Raw genomic sequence first — 25,344 nt, 5'->3', positions numbered from 1 at the left:
CTTCAGTGCTCCTCTCTGTCAAAAGGTGGAGTCTAGTTCCCTTCCCCAATCTTGTAGTGGACCAAACTTAGTGATGTGCTTGGAATGAAGCACTCATGATGCTATGTGACTTCTAACGCTAGCTCAGAAAAGAATAGCTTCCACCTGGCTCTCTCATCTTGCGTTATTACTCTGGGGGAAGCCTCCCATCATGCCTTGAGGATACTCAAGCAGTCCTGGGAAAAGCACTTGTGGGGAAATACCACAGGTTGCTGCCAACCACTGTAAGCACCAGCTTATAGTAATGCAAATAAACTTGAAACTTGGAAGTGGATCCTTCAGCCCCAGTCAAGCCTTCAGTCATGGCCAACATCTTCACTGAAGCTCCATGAGAGATGCTTAGCCTGAGCCTCTCAGCTAAACTTCTCCTGAACCCCTGAGGCAAAGGAACTGCGAGGATAGTAAGTTGTTTTAAGCCTCTACATTTGAGGTAATTTGTTACACAGCAATAGTCACCCAATACAATCCATTTTGATCTGAACACTAAGGGTACAAAGCAGTCTTGAGAAGCCTACTCACACAGCCTTTTTTTTTTAATGCCACTTTTCTTTTAATAGATCCAAACCACAATTTCCAAAAATTAGCTCCTATCATTGAAAGATAAGTGATTATACAATGGTAATCTGTTGTAAAAGTACACAGCAGAGAAAGATTCTAAAATGAATTCCTCCCACTCTCCCTGATTATTACCCTACATTCAAATCTGCTGCAAAAGACTAATGCAGACCTCACCAATAGGCCTTAAAGTTCTCTTTAATAGGCATGAAGTCCTTCAACAAGTTCATCTCTCGGTTGCAAATGGTCAGTGAAACAAGTCCTGAGCCTTTCAACTTTTCATATATAAAGGGACCATCTCTTTTAATATGGCACCATCTGCTCAACCAAACTTAAAGTTCCAACCCAGACTTCTACAAACTCCAGACCCATATATTGGACATTTCCCTTGATATCTCATGAGTATTTCTCACAAAGCACTTCAAAGTCAACATGTTCAAACTGGAATCCATAATCTTATTCCCAAACTTCATTAGTCCCTTTCCAGGATTCCTGTTCTGGAGAACAAGACCTCATCAATTCACGGTACATTGTAGAAAGTTTTGCCACATCTCTCTCTTATCCTTTGCTTAAAACCTCAATGGCTTCCCACTGCATTTAAGATTGAGAAAAATTTATAATGTGATCTACAGGGCCCTGAGTGGTTTGCACCTGTGTGCCTTCCTAGCCTAATCCAATTTCAGCTTAATCCCATGTCTTGCTCCTCACTTCCCTTGCCCTCTCTGCTCCACCATATTGATCCCATTTAGATCCTGTAGGCACCCTACTCTCACCACCATGGGGCCTTTACACATGACCTTCCTTCTGCATAAACACCTTACTCTATTTTGGCCCAATTAACCCTACTCATATTTCCTATTTAAGTTTAGCTGTCTTTCCTTAGGATGCCTTTCCAGACTACCTCAAATTCCTCATCCCCATCCCCAGTGAATGATTCTCAAAGCACCAGGCACCTTCTCTTTGTGGAAAAACATTGTGGTTAAATGTACAAAATCTAGAACCAGGCTGCCTGACCTAGATCCTTTGCTGTCGTGTGAATTTCAACAATTTAGTTAAACTCTCTGTGCCTCTTTTCTCATCTATAAAGTGGGGATAATAGGGGCACCTGGGTGGCTCAGTCGGTTGGGTGTCCAACTCTCAATTTTAGCTCAGGTCGGGATTTCGAGGTTTATGAGATGGAGCCTTGTGTTGGGCTCTGCACTGACGGTGTGGGGCCTGCTTGGGATGCTCTCTCTCCCCCTCTCTCTCTACCTCTATCCATGCTGGTGTGTGCTCTCTCTCTCTCTCTCTCTCTCTCTCTCTTTCTCAGAATAAATAAATAAACATTAAAAAAATAAAGTGGGGGGGGCACTTGGGTGGCTCAGTCAGTTAAGTGTCCGCCTTCAGTTCAGGTCATGATCTCGCAGTTTGTGAGTTCGAGCCCCGCATCAGGCTCTGTGCTGACAGCTTGGAGCCTGGAGCCTGCTTCGGATTCTGTGTCTCCTTCTCTCTCTGCCCATCCCCTACTTGTGCTCTGTCTCTCTCTATCAAAAATAAATAAATGTAAAAAAAAATTTAAAAAAATAAAGTGGGGATAATAGTTGTAAACACTTTGTGACAACTAAATAAGACAATATACATAAATGGTCAGTATGGTGGCTGACACATCACAGACATTATATAAGTCTGAGCTACTATTTGATTACAGTTGCAATTTCACAATCTCACATGTATTCATAACTAATGTTTTATGTATATCTATCTTTATCATTAAATGGCAATCTCACAAGGGTGGAGATGTTCATTTTTACTCATTGTCATACTTCCATTTCTGGCCACAGTCTTAGTACATCAGAGGTGTTTAATGGACACTGGATGAATAAATACATGCCCTAGACTCCGGAGAACCTTAAAATGTCATATTAAAGAGTTTAGACTTTAACCTCTGGAAGTTTTTTTTTTAACAAGAGTCAGGTGAAAATTAATGGAACAATGATTGTAAGGTAAGTTGGGAGGACAGTTTAGTGACAGGAAGAAGCTTTCGTCACCCATTTGAATGGTTCATTTTGGTGAAGGCAATGGCCAGTGCAGAGAGTAGCAGAATGTGGGCAGAATGTTAAGGAAGGACCCTCACAACTTGGTAGTATACTGGATGTGGAAGGAATGGTTGAGGATATGTATACATATATATGTGTGTGTGTATGTGTGTGTGTGTGTATACACATACATATACGTATACACATACACACACATACACACACATCTCTGAATGAGAGAATGAGGAAAGAAGGATAGAACTATGGAAGGCCATGAGGAGATAAGAGTTTGTGGGTGGAAAGGAGAGATGGGGTGGGGGGGCAGGACTTGTAGACAGAGCTGTCCAACAGCAGGTGTGGACACAGGACTGAAGTTCTGGAGGTGGCCAGGTCTGGAGACAGGGACCAGAGTCATCTGTGCGGAGGTGAGTGTGAACTCCACACAAGAGGATGACATATCTAGGAAAGAGCCATATCTGGGTGAAAAGGCTGATGGAGGAAGCCTAGGGTTTGCAGCTGATTTGATGAGTCCAGAAGGGTGAGAGGAGCCAGGAAAACAATTGTAAGCGGTAAAGCCAGAGAGACAGAACTGGGGAGTAATGACATGGAAGCTCATTCCCACCCACTCTTGAAGAATTCAGCTGAAGGGCCAACCACTGACTCGGTGACCTATGCCCTCAGGTTAAACAGGGCATTCCTTTGGCACTGGTTGCATGCGTCTGCTGACAGCACTGTGGTAGGCTCAATGAAGAGCTCAAGGATTCCAGGTGAGGCCATGCTGGTGGCTGCAGCAGATGGCTGGGGTTGGACAGGTGGAAGATGTAGGAGATCACGTTGCCCACATCCCCTGACCCCAGGAGGGGAGAGGGGCTGGAGGTGAAAAAAAAAACACACTGGTGGTTGATGATTTAAGTAACCCTGCCTACATAATGGAGCCTCCACAAAACCTCACAAGGATGAGGTTCAGAAAACTGTAAGACTGGGGAACAGGTGGACACGTGGGGAAAGCTCCATGACATTTCCCATGCCTTGTCCTATATATCTCTTCCTTCTGGCTGTTCCTGAGTTGTATCCTCTTATAATAAACCAGTTATCTAGTAAGTGAATAAGTAAGTAAGTAAGTAAGTAAGTTTCCATTTCCTTCCTCGTTTCCAGAACAGAGAAACACCTCAGCAGAAAGCAAAAGAGAAGGTTGGCAAGAAGTAGGCAATCGGGAGTCACACGCCCTGAGTTCACACCCCAGCAAAACAGATAAAATCGTTTACATGCTCATCTACATAGAATGCTTAAGAACATCCTGGCCCATCTCTACAATGCAAAATTATGGACGACTAAGATGTGCTAGTTTATGTGCTAATAGGAAAGGACCGTCCAAGACAAAGCGTTAAACAGTACATTTAGTTACTACCATTTGCCAGGGAAAAACGACTACATGTAAATATTTTCAAGTGTAAGCTATGTACATTTGTTTGTATGTGTTCTACACTATCTCCAGAAAAGTATGTAAGACATTGGTAACAGACATTGGTTGCCTGTTGGAAGGGGTGATACCATGTCTAGGCTACAGGAACAAGGAAGGGAACTTGCATCTCCTTTTGTGCACTGAGAACTTCCTATCATGTGCATCTACAACTACATCTCCTTTTGTGCACTGAGAACTTCCTATCATGTGCATGGATTTATTTTAGGTAGATATTTTTTTAATCCCAGTTCCAACATTCATCAGCTGTGCGACGCTGGCAACTCATTACTTAATCCCACTAGACCTCTGTTTCCTCACTCATAAAATGAGAATAAAACGACTACCTTCCTCATAAAGTGGCTGTAGGCATTAGCTGAGATAGCACATGTGCAAATGCTCGAAAGAATGCCTGAGGGCGCCTGGGTGGCTGAGTCGGTTCGGCGCCTGACTTCAGCTCAGGTCATGATCTCACAGTTCGTGGGTTTGAGCCCTATGTCAGGCTCGGTGTGAACAGCTCGAGTCTGGAGCCTGCTTTGGATGCTGTGTCTCCCTTTCTTTCTGCCCCTCCCTTGCTCACGCTCTGTCTCTCTCTCTCTCTCTCTCAAAAATAAAATAAACATTTAAAAAATTTTTTTAAAGAATGCCTGGCATAAAGTTAGCATTCAGTAACATCTACGATACCTGTTTCCATAAATATGGCGGGCAAGATACTGTAAAGAGCCTTCAGTTACAAAATAATGATATGCTGCACAAGACTTCTTAGGTAGAACTTTCAGGACACAGGGAAAGCATCAACGCTTTTCAAAAGGAGGCTCTAGGCAGAAAGAGGAGCAGTGAGCAGTGAGCATTGAGCTCAGACGAAATGCACGGTAGTCCCTGTAGTCCCTAGCTCGCAAAAGAAGAAAATAAAAATCCTTTCTGGAAGACCACATCCTGGAACCATTTCACAGAAAAGGAAGAAAGACCCACAACGAGTGCTGACTAGCCCATGATCACACGATCCTTTGAATAACAGAATCCCTTCTCTAGTTCAGGTATGCCAACTTCCAGACTAATACATTTTCCCAGAAGATTTACTTTATAAAATCCCTTTTACACACAGCTCCACAATGATACAGTTATTAAGGTCTGGAAAAGATCTGCACTGGATGAAGGCAATGATGAGCTTTATTTTTCTCTCAGTATTTATATATATTCCTCGCCGCTTGCTGCATACGTTTAGTTCTAGGAGAGTCACTTTTTGCCAACTAGAATTCTGTCTTTACAATTATTATGTGTAAATCCCCTCCCCCACTCCTGAGCTCCTGCAACCAGTTCGCTCCAAGAGCTCAGGGAAAATTGTGTGTTTTCATGAACACCGCATCATTAGTCAAACCTGTGGGTCTAATCCAAGTTTCCTGTTGTATTTTTATGGCAGCCATAGAATGGTATTTGATGCCATATTCCTTAAGTTTAAAGGGGCAAAGGCTTTATGCTTGATTTACAATTCTCTCCTCATCCCATTTGGTCACTGGATGGGACACAGGTGTAAGAAATACCAGAGAGCGCCCCCTCCTGGAGGCTCAGATGTAGGGCACCATCACCTGCTCTTAGAGCCGGAGGATATGTTTTTTTAAACGACTCTTTTTTTCTACCCAAAATGGCAAAATTGATAACGTATTTTTGTTGGTTTTCCATTTGTCATGTTAATTACAAAGCCTTTCCCAGTTCCCCTGGAAAACCAAATGTTTTTCAATTTCTAGCCTTTTTGGTTGTTGTTGTTTACTGTTGGTTTGTTAATCAGATTGACTGCATATTGAAACTTGGATGAGAACAGAAAGGCAAAATTTTGGTTGGTTGTTTCTGCCAAGACTTCCTACAGCTATTCCAAGGTTTGATTTATAAAGCCCACTTACAAAGTCTATATAAATGTGTAACAAAATCATGGTGGCCATCCAGGCAGCATGCATTCACAGCTGCTAACTTAAAGTCAAATCAGGGCTCTATTTCCAAAAGAGTAGATTTAAAAAGATAAAATCTGAGTCTGACAAGAAGCATTTCATGTGACTTAATATTCTCTCCCTCCCTGCTTGTCTGTGTTCTCTTCATAGTATCTCTAAATGCACTTGACATTAGATTTCACACAACCAACATGGGAACTGCCTGCTTAACTCCACAAACTTAACTCCTGAAACTGATAAAAGAAACTCAGAACAGGCCCAGCTATTGGTTTTACAAATTCGTCTCCTGTGTGAAGATGTATGCCAGCCATGAACTGTTACTAGGTTACTTTTCACCACTGCCAAGGCCAACCTAGGAGGTCCTAAAGCTCTAACATGTAACAACATAATAGTGTTATTGAAAACCTGATTAAGAATTAGCAAATTGTTGATCTTGGAAAGGACACATAATTGCTTCAGGTTTACTGACAAATTGTCAGAATGCCTTAGGAGTTTTGTGTTGCAAGACAAAAAGACAAAAGCAAACAAAAATTTTATAACAGTAACTGATGACTATATCCTAAGGCTTCCATATACCCCCAAACATCTGAGTAACAATAAAGCGTTTAACTTCTCCCATGCCAGAGCTGCTAAAGGTATAGACTTTAGAACTAGACCATGTGGCTTTATATCCTGACTCCACTAGTTAGTTACCAGCTATGTGACCTTGAACAAAGCACTTAAATTGTTGATGACTCAAGTTTCCTCATCTGCAAAATGGAGACACAATGGTACTTAATTCACAGTGTTGTTGCAATGATTGAGTTAGTATACATAAAAGACTTAGACCAGTGGCTGAAACATAAGATGTGCTATACAGGGGCTCCTGGGTGGCTTAGTTGGTTAAGTGTCTGACTCTTGATCTCAGCTCAGGTCTTGATCTCAGGGTCTTGAGTTCAAGCCCTGCATTGGGCTCCCTGCTGGTCTACTTAAAAAACAAAAAAAGTGCTATGCAATCTTTTGCCTGTATTAGAAATAATCACTTTCTTATTTATTCATTCCTCAAATATTTGCTGAGAACTACTTTGATAGCACATCTTCATTTGCCCATCCACATTCTCAAGAACATTATACCATTTTATTAAAAATGCCAAGTTTGGGTTGTTTTTCAACTACTTCTTGAGAGTTACCGCATATATAACAAGGATGAGAAATCTCGCTGAGGCACCAGTGCGGGCGAACCGGTTGGGCTTGTGGGCTTACCAAGTGATACTGACCAACATGCTGACATCAGCTTCTGGGATTCGGTCCTAAACCCCAACAAAATGAGAAGCAGCCATCTGTGAAAGTCACACCTGTGTATGTCAAGAGCTTGTGACGGGGTACATGCCAATCAAATCATGGAACACAGAGGTTGGGGGAAGCTGCTTAAAATATTTTTCTTGGCCTACCTTTTGTCGTGTTCGGTAATGCATTTCAACTGATAACAATTCAAGGCAGCACATACTGTTGAAATGTACCTCATATGCCCATCAAACTGCTAAGGATATATACATCAGATATATACATATCAGATATACGTAGAAGAAATAATCCTCACCTTTCAAGAGTTCATATTCTAGGGGCACCTAGTTGGTTAAGTGTCCCACTCTTGGTTTCAGGTCAGGTCATGAACTCACGGCTTGTGAGTTCGAGCCCCACATCCAGCTCTGTGCTGACAGCTCAGAGCCTGAAGCCTGCTTTGGATTCTCTCTCTCTCTCTCTCTCTCTCTCTCTCTCTCTCTGCCCCTCCCCTGCTCATGCTCTCTCTCTCTCAAAAAGTAAGTTAACATCAAAAGAACGAAAAAAAAAAAGTTTATATTCTAGCTGGGGAAATAAAATTTAAGTGCATATAGGAAACTGAAAACCATGCACGGTGGCATATTTGTAAAGTCCAAACTGGCATTACAGACTGAGCTGAGAAAACTCAAGAGAAGGGAGAAATCAGTGAGGACTAGAGACATGAGTTTGCTTTTTGGAGGAGGTGATGGATAAGGTATACACACATATGGGAGAATGAGAGGTAAGGGTATTTGGGGTGTGGACAAAACGATGGTGAAACCCAAAGGCATGACTAAATGTAAACTGATGTGGGTTTATATTACTATTTGTCACTTCATTTTAGTTCCATATCCTTTCATCTTACTGTCTTCTTACTCTACCTGCCCAATGGTTTGGCATTTTGGAAGCGTCCAATCCTTTCTAGGTTACAGGTGTATTTCTCCTTATTCTAATTTCAATTGACATAAATCTAGCATAAGCCTTCTTGTTTTTCTCCTGCTTCCTGCTTGATTATCTGGACAGAGAAAGAAAAAAAAAAACAGAACGATTATACAAGCTTGTGTTCAAACATGTATGGGTTGCAATTCTCCTTAATATGAGTCATTCAGGAGTTGTTTTTCTCAGCTGGATTAAATCTCCTTTTCAAAGTCATCCACCAGGAGGGATGGAAGGGGAGAGGTTTTTCTCGGTTCCCTTAGAGAAAGTCCAAAAATGCTTTCCTGCAAACTGACTGCATTTTTAAATAAAGGAAACATCTGGCTTTATGGTCTCTTCTAGTTTTATTTATTTATTTTTGTTTTAATTTCAAAAAAAAAAAAATCTCAAACTCAAGGAAAAATTATGCCTTTCCTGTTAGATCTTAATAAAATGAAAACAGTTTCGCTGCTGGCATCCTGTACTATAAAACAAAAATACTGACCGAATACCAGGAATTCTGGTGACGCCGAGACGCTAAGTTACATTTCTGAGATAAGAGTGTAAAATGATTATTAAGAAGGCTGCAACCACGTCTAAGCGCTGGCACATACATGTTTGCAAATGTCTTGATATCCACTCAAACACTGGCAAGCGGGAGATACCAACATGCTTATATAATGTTACAAGTGGCGCATTTGTATAAAAAGTCCTCAGGTAACCTAAGAATTGGGAGAATAAAACATATATAGTTTATTTGTATTTTATTACTATTAAAGGCACTACCTTATTTTTCTCAGAGGATAAACAAAAGTATTGCACGTTTATCATCTCAAAAGAGTGGTCTATGACCACTGTCTTCATTTTCTTATCTTCCACCCATTCCAAAACCCAAATGAAGCTGACTGTCATCTTCTCTATAGCCAAATAAGTTTTCTTTCTTTCTTTTTTCTTTTTTGTTTATTTATTTATTTTGAGAGACACAGAGACCGCCCAAGTCGGGGAGGAGCAGAGAGAGAGAGAACCCCAAGCAGGCTCTGAGCTGCCAGCACAGAGCCAGATGCGGGGCTCAAACTCATGAAACCGCAAGATCATGACCTGAGCTGAAACCAAGAGTCAGATGCTTGACTGACCGAGTCACCCAGGCGCCCCCCTCCCCAAATAAGTCTTCTTAAGGTCGCCAATAACCTCAGGTTGCTAAATCCATTGGACATGTTCCCAGTATTATTCCTCTTCCTCCTACCATTCAATGACATGTACCATCTGTTCTATTCCCTCCTTCTTTTTTTTTTTTAATGTTTATTTGTTTTTGAGAGAGAGACAGACAGACAGACAGACCATAGGCAGGGGAGGGGCAGAGAGAGAGGGAGTCACAGAATCTGAAGCAGGCTCCAGACTCAGAGCTGTCAGCACAGAGCCTGACATGGGACTCGAACCCACGAACCGTGAGATCGTGACCTGAGCCCAAGTCCAACGCTTAACCAACTGAGCCACCCAGGCACCCCCCTCCTTCTTGAAGTTGTCCCCCATCCTTTGTTTCCTATTACACCACATTCCCGGGGTTATCCTCTGACCTTTGGGTTGCCCTTCTCATCTCACTCAGTCTCTTTTACTCCAAACTCAACCACCAGGGTTAATATAGTTCCTGTTCTTCTCTCAAACTTTATTCCACATTTTATATCTCCCACTCAGATCTCTCCTCTGATATTCAGACCTGCCAGCCACCCCCTACTTGGCATCTCCACATGGATATCACAAGGGGGCCTCAACTCAGCATGACCAGAAAAGACCTCTGAATCTGCCCTCCCCAGGTGGATCTCTTCTTCTGTTCCCTCAACCAGTGATGGCCAACACATCCATTCAGTTGTAGAACCCTGAAATACAGGGGAAGCTTGTTCCTAGCCCTCTTTAGCCAAACGGTCACCAAATCTCATTGATTTCTGCCTCCCTATTGTCTCACACATCTGCTCATTTCTCTCCAACTCTATCACCACCTACGTGTCTGTTTCCAGGTCCACTGCCATTATCTTCCAAGTCATCTCCTCTAGCGACTAACTATTCTTGCCCTGTTCCACAGTCCAGTCTGTTTTCCTATAATTATTACTCTGCAATTATTGTTTATATATTTTTTTAAATGCAAATCTGATCTGCCTTCCTCTCTGTAACATTCTTCACTGGTTTCCCATTGTACTGCCTTTGGGATAAACAAAAAAGCCTATTATTGCCTGACACGTATCTCCCTGGCTTCATCTATTTCCACCAACCCCTCCCCCCCACCTCCACCCTCCACGACATCAGTTTCTAATGGTTTCCCCCTACTGGGTCTTTGCATAGGCCTTTCCTCTTTCTCTGACGAATTACCTCCCATGCAACCTTCAAACTCAACTCAAATGTTGCTTCCTTAGGGATGCATTCTTGAAGCCTCTCTTCACAATAAGCCAAGTCCTCTGGTTTCACACCTCCTTAGTGCTCTGCGTTTTTCTTTCTTAGAAATTATATACTTTTCCATGCTCATGTGGTTATTGACTCTGAACGCAAATAAGGCAGAACCTGCATCTGTTTTGCTCATTGTTTTGTCCCTAACCCCTTGAAGCCTTTGTTCTTTCTTCTTCAGCTACCAATTCTTATGAGCTCCAAGCATCCTAGCTACACAGGACTGTGAGTCCACACCAGCCTGGATCTTGAGGAGATTCATGTGCTCACACTGACCCGAGGACCTAGAGTGGCTTCTCTCTGTGTTTTATACTTAAAACAAAAACAAAAACAAACAAACAAAAACAACAGGTTAAGGCATATATGAGACCCTTCTACACATGGCAGGGGAAAAACAACCTCTAGGTTAAATAGTATGGAGGAGGGGCGCCTGGGTGCCTCAGTTGGTTAAGTATCCTACTTCGGCTCAGGTCGTGATCTCACGGTTTATGGGTTCAAGCCCCGTGATGGGCTCTGTGCTAACAGCTTGGAGCCTGAAGCCTGCTTCAGATTCTGTGTGTCCCTCTCTCTCTCTGCCCCTCACCCCCTCTCAAAACAAAACAAAACAAAACAAAACAAAACATTAAAATAAATAAATAAACAGTATGGATGAAAAACTTTGCCCCATCTATGCATCCCCCCAAAATAGCGTAGAGAGCATAGCAGACCATTCTGTCCTTTCACTCAGAAGCATTTACTGAATGGCGATTTTGTGCTAAAGCAGTAAGTACTATGAGGGCAGAAGACGGATAATAAGTTATTATTCATGGAGGGCCTAGCATGTTCCAGGACTGTAAATTGTAAGTGGCAATTTAAAAGCAATATTTCCAGTAAATTACCATTTTATGAAGACGTGAACACTTAACAAACCATAATATAAAACCAAAGGGAATAAACAGTCCTATATAATCTACGTTATTCCAAATCCTTCACATGGTTCAAGCTAAAGGCATTTGAGAATTTTATGAGGTCTCAGAGTTCCAATTAAACTCTACTTTTCCAGGTTCTTAATTATTCTCTAGGACATGAAAGTAATTACAACCCCCAGTGGCCAAATATGTTGTATCAAGCATCTAGCTTAGAAAAACCCAGAGTTCTTGTTCAAACAATTGGTTGTTTGGAAGATATTTTTAGCTAGCTGTACATTTTGCTGACTCCTCAAGTGAACTTTTCCATCCTGGTTATCATGTGGTGAAAAAATCCAAACACCATTTATTTATCCAACAAATAGTCATCTGAGTGCTTACCATATGCTAACAGCTGTGGATACAAAAGTGAAAAAGTTGAAAAAAAGAAAGAAAGAAAGAAAGAAAGAAAGAAAGAAAGAAAGAAAGAAAGAGAAATGGGAAGGGAAGGGAAGGGGAGGGAAGGGAAGGGAAGGGAAGGGAAGGGAAGGGAAGGGAAGGGAAGGAAAAGAAAGGGAAGGGAAGGGAAGGGAAGGGAAGGGAAGGGAAGGGAAGGGAAGGGGAGGGAAGGGAAGGAAAAGAAAGGGAAGGGAAGGGAAGGGAAGGGAAGGGAAGAGAAGGAAAGGGAAGGAAAAGAAAGGGAAGAGAAGGAAAAGAAAGGGAAGGGAAGGGAAGGGAAGGGAAGGGAAGGGAAGGGAAGGGGAGGGAAGGGAAGGAAAAGAAAGGGAAGGGAAGGGAAGGGAAGGGAAGGGAAGGGAAGGAAAGGGAAGGAAAAGAAAGGGAAGGGAAGGAAAAGAAAGGGAAGGGAAGGGAAGGAAAGAGAAGGGAAGGAAAGGAAAGGAAAGGAGGAAGAAAGAAAGAAAGACAGTCATAGTCCCTGCCTTCAAGGTGAGGTTATAGGGGAGATTCAAGAAAAAAAGTAAGAGATGTAAGGAGGTGCCAAACAAAAAGGGGACAAAATGGGCTTAGCTATTCCTGAGAACAGGAGGACTAGAGTGATAACCAACAAAATGGGTAAACTTTGGAAACATTAAGCTAAGTGAAAAAAGTCGGGCACAAAAGGTCACATACTGTATGTGTGCATTTATTTGAAGCATCCGGGCTATGCAAATCTAGAGAGAGAAAGCAAATTAGTGGTTGCTGAGGCGGGGAGGGGAAGAATAGGGGGTGGCTGCTACATGGTTCATGCTCCAAACATATTCTGGAACTAGGTAATGGTAATGGTTGTACTGTGACTGTAATAAAGGACACTGAAGTGCACACGTTAAAATGGTAAATATTATATTAAACTATAAAAGGAAAACGAAAACGAAAAACTAACACTGTGAAAAGCTAGAATGTGCAACATAAAAATTCTCCTCCACGTCCCTAACTCTCCGCTCCTACTCTACAAAAGTAAATATTATTTTTGGTTCTCAATTTTATATATTTTTAACGTTTATTGATTTATTTTTAAGAGAGAGAGAGTGCGTGTGTGCTTGTGGATGAGGGGAGGAGAGAAAAGGAGACAGGAAACTCCAAGCGGGCTCCGCGTCCCCAATGCGGGGCTCGATCCTGCAAACTGTGAGATCGCGATCTGAGCTGAAATCAAGAGTTGGATACTTGGGGCGCCTGGGTGGCTCAGTCAGTTAAGCGTCCAACTTCGGCTCAGGTCTTGATCTCACAGTTTGTGAGTTTGAGCCCCACATCGGGCTCTGAGCTGACAACTCGAGGCCTGGGGCCTGCTTCAGATCCTGCGTCTGCCTCTCTCTTTTTCTCTCTTTCATTTGAAAATAAATAAACATTAAAAAAAAAAAAAAGAGTCGGTCACTTAACAGATGGAGCCACCCAGGTGCCCCATTTTGGTTCTTAATTTTAATATTGCCTTCCAGAAATGTGTTTTATAAGTGTGTTTATAAGGGTATAGGTGCATGGAGAGGTTGTACGATCACGTGATACACTTTTTCTGCCCACGTAAGCCTTTGGGGAACAGCAGGCCTTTAAAATTCCTAGGAAGCCTAGAAGAACTTACTTGTAATTAGAACTACAGTATCATTGCTTTAGCCTTCAAAGATTTTTTTTAACTCGTGAACCAATAGCTTGTCGATAAACTGAGATCCGCACAATCGAGTTTTCAAGTGGGGTTTTAACTGAGAAAGGTTCATTCAGTCAAAATAATTCTTCAAAACCCAGTAATAGGCTGGGAAGAGCAAGAGGTCTGTGGCTATAGGAACCGGTGTTCTGCGGGTGCCAACCTGAGCGGGGACAATAGGGAAAGAAAAGATGTAAAGGGTATTTGTTGTGAAATGGTCTCAGGTAACAGTGCATGAATAACTTATTCATGGGAGGAAAAAAATCTGCATTTCACAAGCAGAAGCACTGAACACAACGGTCAAAAGATTTTGAAAACTGGATCTCAATTAGAAGTTAAATTTGAAGGTAATGTAGCTTATCTTTTAGAATTAATAAAGTAGTATAATAAAGTCAACTAAAAAAAAGTCTTCACAAAGGAAGAGTATGGCTTTTTAGACAGTAGGAAACAATGTCAGTCAGAATCATGCATGAGGTAAGTAGATGATCAACCTTGGAAAATGATTGCAGAGAAATTCCATGAACAGAAAACACTACAGAACCAGAGAGTGGCGAACTCCAGTCACACCCAGCAGCGTTGCTTCAAAGCCTCAAAGAAGAAGTCCAATTGTGCTTTCAAAAAATCTCTCCAGGGCCACATCAGTTAAGCATCCGACTTCGGCTCAGGTCAGGTCATGATCTCACGGCTCGTGAGTTTGAGCTCCGTGTTGGGCTCTGTGCTGACAGCTCAGAGACTGGAGCCTACTTTGGATTCTGTGTCTCCCTCTCTCTCTGCCCCTTCCCTGCTCACACTCTGTCTCTCTCTCTCGAAAATAAATAAACATTAAAAAAAAATCTCTCTGGGATATAGTCTTACAGTTGTTAGAATGGCTGGAGACAAAAAGACAAGAAATAATAAGTGTTGGCAAGGATATGGAGAAAAAGGAAGCTCATGCACTGTTGGTAGGAATGTAAACCGATGCAGCCACTGTGAAAAACAGTATGGAGGTTCTTCAAAAAATTAAAAAATAGAACTATCATATGACCCAGTAATTCTACTACTGGGTATTTACCCAAAGAAAAGAAAAGCACTCATTTGAAAAAGATGTCTGCACCCCTATGTTTACTGCAGCATTATTCACAATAGCCAAGATAGGGAAGCAACCCACGTATCCATCGATAGATGAATGGATAAACACACACAAAAAGGAATATTACTCAGCCATAAAAAGAGAATGAGATGTTGCTGTTTGTGACAACATGGATGGACCTAGAGGGTATTATGTTAAGTGAAATGAGTCAGAAAAAGACAAATGCCATATGATTTCACTTGTACATGGAACCTAAAAAAACCAAAATGAATGAATTAAAAAAAAAAGCAGAAATGGGCACATAAATACAGAGAACAAATTGATGGTCGCCAGAGGGCAGGAGGTAGGGGAATGCACAAAATGGGTGAAGGGGGGTGGGAGATGCAGGCTTCTAGTTATGGAATGAGTAAGTCATGGAGATAGAAGGTACAGTATAGGGAACAGAGTCAATGGTATTATAATAGCATCGTATGGTGAGTGTTGGTGAGCATAGCACAAAGTATAGGGTCACGGAATCACTATGCTGTACATCTGAAATTAATGTAACACTGAGTATCAATTATACTTCAATTTGAAAAAAAATCTCTCTGGAACTATGAATGTCTTTTTCATTCATCACACATGACTGTCTTTGTATTACACACCACATTCAACACATTTTACACACACACTACACAACACATTCAACAGACCTAATTTGCATTCAAACGATAAGTCAATGTTGAGGGGCCCTAAGGACAATAGGGTTTCAGCCCTTCTCGTGACAGGAGGCAGGAGGGACTCCTTGAAAGAGCACAGACCTTGGAATCAGTCATGGGTGTGAATCTTGGCTTTGCCACTAACTTGCTGTGGCCGCAGCTGAGACAGACAACTCTCTGAGCCTCCCTTCTTCATTTGTAAAGCAGGGATGATGAAGCAAAAAAAGGACGATGATGATGCGGTCTCATCTCAGAATTGCTAACGTACAAAGAATCTGCCAGAGTCTGACAAAGAGTATGACTTAATAAATGTTACCTTCTCTCCAGTTCACCTCCCATTTGTAAAAGAAGTTCACACTAGCCCAGTGAGTGAGGACGTTCTATAAAGCTAAGCATAATGAAAGGCAAAAATGAAATAACTACTTTACCGAAAGAAAAGATAAGAACAGTGGCCAATATTTATTGTGCAATTGCTATGTGCCAAGTGCTTTACACACTCTGTCTTATCTGCCTCACCACTCCTTCAGGGTGCTATTATTGTCCACAATTTATACATGAGGTGCCAAGGCTTAGATATGTTAGAAAATTCATCCAGGTAAGAGGCAGAGTTGGGGTCTGAATCCACACAGTCTGACTCTAGAAGCCATGCTCCTCACCACCAGAAAAACACTGGTGTCAGTATATATGCCAACTTTTGTGGGAGAACAAAGGGTAATTTATTGCAACTGAAGGAGGATGGCCAAGGCAACTTTGGCGAAGAAGAAGAAGACATCAGAACTGGGCCTTGAAGGAAGAGCAAGATTTTATTTTGACAGAGGTGGAGTGAAGAGGGGGATATAAAAAGGAGGACTATTCCGGGCTGTGAGATTGGCACCCACAAAGGAGGCATAAGAGAACACGATGTGCTGGGGAACAGCGAGAAGTTGGCAGGGATAGACATCCCTGAGCTCATGGACACCTCGTGGTGTAAACGAGTCACGCAAATCCCCCTCCCATTTGCCAGAGAGAAACACGGAGCAGGAGGAAGTATTTGTTAGAACAGCAGGGTGGGGTCAAACAACGTCATCCCTAGAATGTCGATCAGGAACGTTGGGATCTCAGAGACAACACAGAGCCGACGGTAGTGGTATGAGAGGCGATGCGTGATGCTAGCCATGCTCCAAGGAAGTAGCCTTCGGGGATGTGGAGAGCATTGATGAGAGAAACGGGCAAACCTTGCCCTGCCCTTGTGAAATTAATAACCTGGTGGGTACACTGACATGACCCATCAGAACTTGAACTAATCAGGGGGTGGAGGGAAGGTTTCCCTTAGTGTCAAGTGACATTTAAATTGTGATCTAAAGGAGGAGTCGGCATTAAATAGACATCGGAATGCAGAAGGGCAAACAGCTAGGAGGCTCCTGTATTAGTTTCGCAAGAGAAAGTGAAAGGCTGGACAAGGTCAATGATAATGGACAGGGGCGCATACAAAGATTCCCCAGAGGAAAACAAGGTGGTCTGGACTAACGATCTGGGTGCCTGGAAAGACACTGACATTTTGAGCCAACAAGGAGAAGACAGAAATGGGGAAAAGGAAAAGGCAGTGAGCAGTCCTTTGAAATAATATGATTTTTTGAAAAAAAAAAAAAAAAAAAAGCAGTGCTGTAGTTAGAGGTGCCCTGGGCTGCAATTAACAGATGTGTACACACACAAAAAAGCCATTTCATTATCCCGCAGAAGTCTGAGGGCAGTAGGCGGAGGGCAGTTCCCGGGACAGTTAACTATCCAATGATGTTATTCATGTATGTATCCGATGATGTTCAAAGACAGACCAGGTAAGTGTCTCTGAAATCCTCTAAAGCTCTTCCTCATCGTCTCAAACAAGGGCAGCAGGTCCACTCTTCACATGAGAACATCCAAAAAAGGAAGAACTCTTCCCACATTTACGAGGGAGAAAAATATTTCCCAGAAGCCTCTTAGCCAATTTCTTGCATGTCAGAATGTCAACACTGGCCACCCTTCAACACCAGGAAACTGAAAAAGTAAGTATCGCACCATACCTTTTAATAGAGTCACACATATCTCTCTAACCGTATCATCAAATCCATTTGACCTGACCTAAGTTGACACCAATCCTGTCCACCTCTCTCCACCTCCACTGCTGATAACCGCTGATGTTTACTGGGCATGTGCTACGTCCAAGGCGGTATTCTATGCACTTGACAATTAGTAATTCACGTAAGCCCTCCAACAACCGTATGAGGGGGGGTTACGCGAGTTATTTTATACATGAGGAAACTGGAAAGTAGAAATGTTCAGTAACTTCATCAGATGCACATAGTTAGGTACTCTTAACAGTTCATCTCTTACCAGAAACTAATGTAACATTGTGTATCAACTATACTCATATCTTTTTTTTTTAATTTTTTTAATGTTTATTTATTTTTTTGAGAGAGAGATTGGCAGAGCATGAGCATGGGAGGGGCAGAGAGAGAGAGAGGAAGACACAGAATCTGAAGCAGGCTCCAGGCGTTCATATCTTAATTGACACAACACTGCCTCTCTCTTCTGAACCACATCCATTTCACCTAAACTACTTCAACAGGCTCCTATCTGATCCCCTTGCCTGCACTTGACTCCTCTCCAATGCATTCTCTTTTTTTTATATTTATTTATTTTGAAAAAAGTGAAAGAGAGTGAGCTGGGGAGGGTCAGAGAGAGAGAGAGAACCCCAAGCAGGCTTTGCTCTGTCAGCACAGAGCCCGACATGGGGCTCGAACCCACAAACCGTGAGATCATGACCTGCGTTGAAATCAAGAGTCAGACACTTAACCGACTGAGCCACCCAGGTGCCCCTCTCTAATGCATTCTTTAACTTGAAGCTAAAATGACCTTTAAAAAGTGCACAGTTTGGGGTGCCTGGGTGGCTCAGTCAGTTGAGCGTCCGACTTCGGCTCAGGTCATGATCTCTCAGTTTGTGAGTTCGAGCCCCATGTCGGGCTCTGTGCTTGACAGCTCAGAGCCTGGAGCCTGCTTCAGATTCTGTGTCGCCTCCTCTCTCTGGCCCTCCCATGCTCATGCTCTGTCCCTCTCTGTCTCTGAATAATAAATAAATGTTAAGAAGAAAAAAATAATAAAAAGTGTACAATTTGATGATGGCAAATCTGTGTCCCTGCCCTCCAACTCCCTATGCACTCCGAGACCTTGCCCTGCCTATCTCTCCTGCCTTATCTTGAGTTATCCTTCTCCTAGAACTTTGGACTCTAACCACATCGATGCATTCATTCTTTTCTACCCCAGGGTCTTTGCACAGGCTGCTCCCTCCCTATCTCCAATGCCTCCCGCCCTACCTATTTAATTTCTACTCATCCTTTAGATCACAATTTAAATGTCACTTGACACTAAGGAAAGCCTTCTCTCCACTCCCTGATTAGTTCAAGTTCTGATAGGTCATAGCAGTCTGTTAATGTATCACTATGTTATCAATTTCACAAGGGCAGGGCAAGGTTTGCATGTTTCTCTCATCAACGTGTCGTCAGCAACGAGTCCAGTCTTTGGTTTAGGAGTCAGTCCACTTTTATTACAGGTACACGTCTAAGCTTTCTTGCTTAAAAGTGCAAGTCCTTTGAGGCTAAGGACTATGCCTCACAGAGGCGGCTTGCTCTAGTGAAGAGAATATGGCTTTGGCCCTGCTAATTCAAAATCCAGCTACGCCACCATCTCTGAAAGCATGATTTCTCAAGTCTCAACTTCCCCATCTGTAATGGGAATAATGACACAGTGAGATACTAAATACAATGTGCTAGCACACCTGGCGACAAATGCCATGTAGATCTTTCTTCCCAGGTGCAACTTTGTGTCCCAGTGGGCCAAGGACATGAGCTGGGATGCTGCACAGTGGAAATGTGGTGACCTCCCCACGTCCCACATAGTGCATCACAGGCCATGGCTTTCTTCTCCACCTGCTGGTCTGCACGATGCCATCAAGTGGAAATATGCAAAAATGCTACAGTGAACCAGAGGTTAAGGGTTTGCTAGGAGCAGAGGGAAAGAAGGTAACAGAATGAACATGGCGTGTGTTAAGTATCCACTAAGCACCAGGCATTTTCATATATTATCTCATTTAATACTCAGTAAAAGAATCCCTGAGTCTACAAGTGAGGAAATTGAGGCTCAGACAGATTAAGTGTCTCCTTCATGGTCTCAGAGCAAGTAAGTGGTGGAGACCGAACTTGAACCCAAGTCTGGTTTCTCCATAGGACTTGTTCCCAGGGTAGTACCTGCAAAATGATTCTCTTCCTCGCTCTTGCTTCCAGGTAAGTGTGCATTAAAAAGGCCCCGGGCATCTTTTCGCTACGTTTAAAGTCAACCCGCCCCTGTTCTATGTGGGAAGAATCAGATAATTTGGTACAACTGGAGCACACAGCATCTCAAGATTAATTGAATATCTGCAAATAAATTATACATGCAGGAGTCTTTCTTTTAAAAAGCTACATGTCACTTGAGTTAACTCTGAATTCAAAATGCCCAATACTAAGATGTTGACGAGAGATTTTTTTTAATTAATGTAATTTCAATGAGCTTTACTTAATGAATTAAAAGTAGTTAGTCATTACCATGCTCTAAGTCCTAAATGAATTACAGGAAATGAGAGATGAGGTCTAGAAGGGAGAAAGAGAAGGAGAGGAAGTCATGTCCCCTCTCTCTGACAAGCTACCCCAGACCTGGGCTTGACATGGAGAACTAGGTCCCCAGACCCTATACAACTGGTCCCATCACACACCCTATACCCTTGTTTACCCCAAATCCACCCACAACCTGCATCCGAATGCCCTGGGACCTTTGCTGGAATGCCATTTCCTGGGGACCCCTCCGGATTCACCTTCTCTGGAGTGAGAATGACCCCCAGGAACCAGCACTTAAACACCCCTACATGTTTCCGATCATCCCCAGGTTTGTGAACAGCTTTAGGAGCTCAGTAAAAATGTAAACATCACAACGACACCACATATTTATTTTATGGGGAGATAATCTTGTGGAAGAACCTTGACATTTTTTCAATGAACATTATCCCAGCAGCTACAAAGGCAAAGCAGCCCCATTTTCAAAATGGAGGAAGTCAAATCTTGGAATATATATGGCACATTCTTCCCTTACACGCAGTCTGCAGTCAACTGCCTTACAGCTAGAAGAGCAATCAACAGTTACCAGTTCGGACATTGCATAAGGCACTCGATTAACTCACCTTTGTATTCAATTCCTAGCTATTTTATTTTGTGGAGGAATGGCATTTTTCTAAATTTATAACTTCAGTATGCTCTCACTGAGGAATAGACTTCCTGACTGAACTGCTAATTGCATGTTCGGGACACTCTTTTCTTCTTCTTCTCTACAACCCCCAGAAAAGGTAATTTTTTTTTTTTAGGTGAATTACTTCCTTTTCTTACTACGCGCTACCCGGTGAAGGCAGTCTTCAAACCCACCCTCTTGTCTGCTATCTTCCCAAGTAAAATTCTAGATATGGGAAGTTGATTTTTAAATAGAAACCCAAGAGATGAACAGCTCCTGGTGATTAGGGAAACACCTCTGATCTCTCCCCAGAGTAGTGGTCACTGTTGCTTTACTTCTTGGGACTAGCCCCAAGTCTAAGGGTTCCCTGAAACTTGAGGGTCAAATACACCAGGCAATAATGTATCACTCTTGGTGGGGGGGGGGGGGGAACATTATTAAAGCCTCCCCATTTGGGGGAGCTCTGCGAGTTCCATCACCTTGGAAACACAACAGCAGTCTCCCTGAATACACACAGAGAGAATATTTTTTAAGCATCATAAGAAAACAGGGTTCAGTTATCCCCAAACGTAAGAGTCACGATTCAAAACTGTCACTGACTCGGAAGCGTCTTGAGTCCAGGAATGGTATCTTCAAGCTGACAAGTCACAAATAGGTGTACTTTTGCTAACCAGACTGGTAGTTGAGGAAAAGCCCACCCTCGTCTTTATTTTTTTTCTGCCAAAAATGGAATGGCTTCCACTTACCAAACTAGCCAAGCCACTGCTGATGCAGTCACCACCCCCAGCCCGGTGCGTCCAGCCCGGTGCGTATGAACAGTAAATATCAGACATCAAAGTTACCTAGGTCGTTTGTAGAAATCCCGATTTGGGGAAAAGAAGTACAGAAGACACACTCATAGAGGACATTTTGAGCCTTAAAACGCAACTGCTTGCTTTGATGCAAATGGCTATGGGGTGGGGGGCAGGGTAGGGAGGACGTGGTTAATTTCGCTCTGACTACCTTTCTAGCATTATAAGTCATCTCGCTGGCATGGTTGGTATATTGTCTGTTGAGCAATCAAGTGAATGAAATCAGTTGTTTGCTTATTCTATGCACTGAAAGGGCTAAACAACACTAACCAAGTGACTCCCTCGTCTGTTATTTCTTTCACAATAAATTCAATGAAATGTACGGAGCGCCTAGCCTGTGCGAGGCAGTATGCCAGGCGCCAAAGACACAAAGATGAATGAAGCAAGGTTCAGGTTTATTAGTGATTTCTTAATACTTGCGAGGGCACAGCCTCGCTCCCCCTTCCACCGCAGCCTGGACGGCTGTCTAACCAATCGTGGGTGTGAGTACTCCACAGCTCCCAGCTTCTGGGAACGTGTTACTCCCAGGCCAGCCCACGAACCTAGCCCCAGGGCTCTTGTGGCGTTCCCCAAGAGTCAAACAGTCAAGTTCAACTCTGGAGCCGAGGCTCTCGCTCCGCAGAGCAAGGCGCCAGACTCTTTCCACCTGTCCGCGCGCGCGCCCGTCGGGGTTCGCCAGACCCCGCGCCCGCTTACTTTGCCGCTGTCGCTCACGCCGAGGAGGTGGTCCCGTAGCACCTCCATGGGGTTAGTCCAGGTGGAGTGGATGAATGTCCCTCGGAAGATGTGCGCCAGGGGCGGCATCGGGGCGGCGCACATGTCAGCGGCAGAGCGCAGCGCGGGGTTCGCGAGCCGAGGAGGGCGCACCGGGCGGAGGTGCCAGGAGGGGTCCCTGCAACTGCGGGTGGCTGCCGAGTGCACCTGCTTGGGCCTCCTCCTGCCCCCGCTTTCCTGGGCGATCGCCTGCCCCCTGCAGGCCGCGCCCAGGGGCGGGCTCCGTGCCTCCTCGATGCCAATAGGATTTTCCTCCTGTGACTTGGCTCCGCGCTCCCTTGGGGTGTGGTCTTTCTCTCCTCCCCTGTGTTAGTTTTTGATCTGTTAACTCTTTGAGTTTCCAAATTCACAGCCTACAACGCAGTTCTTTCAACCTGGGGTGGCTGAGTCACCAACCCAGGTGGGGAGGGAAAGAAAGGAAGGGGCAGAAGGAGCGGACGTTTCCAGCCTTGCACCTCCGTCGGTCGCTAAATTCGCCCCTGCTCCGCGTCCCCCAGCCTCCTCCACCTGTCTTTTTTGGCACACTTCGCGTTGCGCCTGCCTGCTCTCTCTGCCCTTTAAACTTCGGGCTGCTTGTGACCAAACCCTGTACCTCTTCAACCTGTAGCACTTTCAAAGTCTGAACAGTCCCAAGTTCAGGAACAGGTGGAAAGGTCCGCTAGAACTGCCTGCCTTACGGATCAGTTTTGTTTTCAGTTTCTGCGGGCTGCAGTATTTGTCCTAACCTGGTGCTCCGGAAGCATCCCTCAACAGAATTGCTGGGGGCCCCGCCAACAAAGGTTGATCTGTATCCCCAAATCCCTCTCTTTTTCCTTGAGTCCAGTGTTTTGGCGCTTGTGACCATCCACAAACAATTCCAGTTCCAGTCTTTCTCACACCTAAAACAAATGCATTTCTTTGATTTAATTCCAGTCCGTCCGGTGGGGGGCGGGGCTTGGGATTCAGTTCTCAGGCCAAGTGGCTAGGAATGGCACTGTGGCATAGCTTGATGGAAAGAGCACTGGACGAGGAATCAAGAGACGATGGTCAAGGCAGTGAGCCTCGGCCTCTTTATCTTCATTTGTGAAAACTGAACTCGGTAGGGGTGCTTGCTAAGACCGCCTCCGGGTCAGCATTCCTTCCTTGCAATGCGTTCACAAAATCATTTACTCAATTCCTCCAGGGAGACCAACTGGTTTCCACTCAGGGCCACACACACTCTGCTCCTTCAGCCCTTAAGGCCGCCTGCGGATCTTCACCGTGACCGACCCTTCTCATCAGTGGTTTGCCTCAAATGTAGCTCCAGAGTAATCTTCCCAGCCGGCGAACGAGCAGCGGCGCCCCACCCCCGAAGTTTCTATTCCATTCACCTTATTTCTGCCATTGCATTGATCATATCCATCCTCATTTATTGCCTGTTTTTCACTGATTTCTGCTCCTCTCCCTGCAAAACACACACAGAGTAATGGAAGCACCACAGGACCAAGGCTCACTCTCTTTTTTTTTTAAATGTTTATTTATTTATTTGGGGGGTGGGGAGGAGCAGAGAGAGAGAGAATCCTAAGCAGGCTCCACACTGCCAGTGCACAGCTCATCATAGAGCTCATTCCCACCAGCCCGTGAGATCATGACCTGAGCTGAAATCAAGGGTCCCACACCTAACCGACTGAGCCACCCAGGCCAACCAGAGACCAGGGCTCTTATGCCTAGAACGGTGCCTGGGGTTTCTTACATGTTTACTGAATAACTATATGCATGTTTTTTGGGGGAGCAGAGCAATAACCTGAGATAAATATCTATTGTGGCTCTTACCTAAAGGATAAGGGTTTCTCATTTCAGCGTACGAGCAAGCTTTCTCTGAGTTGCTGCTATTATGATGCGGGGCCAGTTTACATAAATGATTCGTTCCCCTCTCAGGTCCTTCACCCTGAGGAAACTGCGGTCACGGGAACACTGAGGTGGCTGGTCACCCTACCAGGGACTCAGAATTAGGAAGCCCTGAAGCTGAGAGCATCGCGCTTGCCTCTTAAGGTTGCCACGTTAGCCCTTTGTCCCTGTCATTTTGTCCTGATTCTGCAGACTCGCACACCTTCCCTGTAGGTCCAACAGCCAGCACAGTGAAAACATCCTCTTGACTCAGGCTTGGATACATATGAACCTCAGAAGGAAAAGTGAAGAAAATGTCTGGATTTTCGTGTAAAAAAGGAGTCCATTCAATGTTTCCAGAAGAGGTACTGGATCCCTAAAACAGATACGGCTAATATATTATTTGTAATGAAAGCAACCTGAGTGACCAACAGTAGAGACAAGTTTAGTGGAATATTATGCAGTTATTAAAAAGCAAGGAAATATTTAAAACAGCCACATGGCAATTACATAGAAGATGGTAAGTTTTTTTAAAATATCATTTATGGGGTGCCTGGGTGGCTCTGTCATTTGAGCGTCTGACTCTTGACTTCAGCTCAAGTCATGATTGTCAGGGTCATGAGATGGAGCCCCGAGAGTAGCTCGGTGCTGGGCATGAAGCCTACTTAAGACTCTTTCTCTCCCTTTCCTTCAGCTCTTCCCCCACTTGATCTCTCCTCTCTCTCAAAACAAAATAAAATAAAAACGTCATTCATGCTATGGTTACAGTCATGAAAAGCCTATAGGCGTATATGCTAGAATTTAAAAGGTATACCAAAACAATGGATATCATTCTGTGGAGGTAATGGAATTGCTAGGGAATTTTGTTTTGATGTTTGTTGACATTGTTATGTGTGGCTTCTGGAATGAGTAATGATTGTGTAGCTTTAAATACAGTTAATCTTAAATAGAAGGAATGGGGGGGGGCACCTGGGTGGCTCAGTGAGTTAAACTGCTGACTTTGGCTAAGTCATGATCTCATGGTTTGTGAGTTCGAGCCCCGCATCGAGCTCTGTGCTCACAGCTCAGAGCCTGGATCCTGCTTCAGATTCTTTGTCTCCCTCTCTCTCTGCCCCTCCCCTGCTCGCACTCTGTCTCTCTGTCTCTCTCTAAAAAATAAATACACG

At 43.8% G+C, this 25,344-nt stretch overlaps 1 protein-coding gene across 4 annotated transcripts in view; it reads right to left on the bottom strand.

The window, feature by feature from the left end:
• GDA (guanine deaminase) overlaps window positions 1–22,564 on the bottom strand; it is an 80,695-nt gene extending 58,131 nt beyond the window's left edge. Inside the window, exon 1 of one of the 4 annotated variants that reach the window (XM_043565829.1) lies at window positions 22,256–22,564. In XM_043565829.1, coding sequence (XP_043421764.1) covers window positions 22,256–22,378 — 123 coding nt within the window. In that variant the 5' untranslated portion in view covers window positions 22,379–22,564. The remainder of the gene's footprint in view (window positions 1–22,255) is intronic. The other 3 variants (XM_043565828.1, XM_043565826.1, XM_043565827.1) reach the window with 3 other exon arrangements.
• Between the last annotated feature and the right edge of the window lie 2,780 nt (window positions 22,565–25,344).

This window comes from Prionailurus bengalensis, chromosome D4 (genome assembly GCF_016509475.1).
Source record: "Prionailurus bengalensis isolate Pbe53 chromosome D4, Fcat_Pben_1.1_paternal_pri, whole genome shotgun sequence".
Taxonomy (NCBI): Eukaryota; Metazoa; Chordata; class Mammalia; order Carnivora; family Felidae; genus Prionailurus; species Prionailurus bengalensis.
This window is presented reverse-complemented; position numbering and strand designations above follow the sequence as displayed.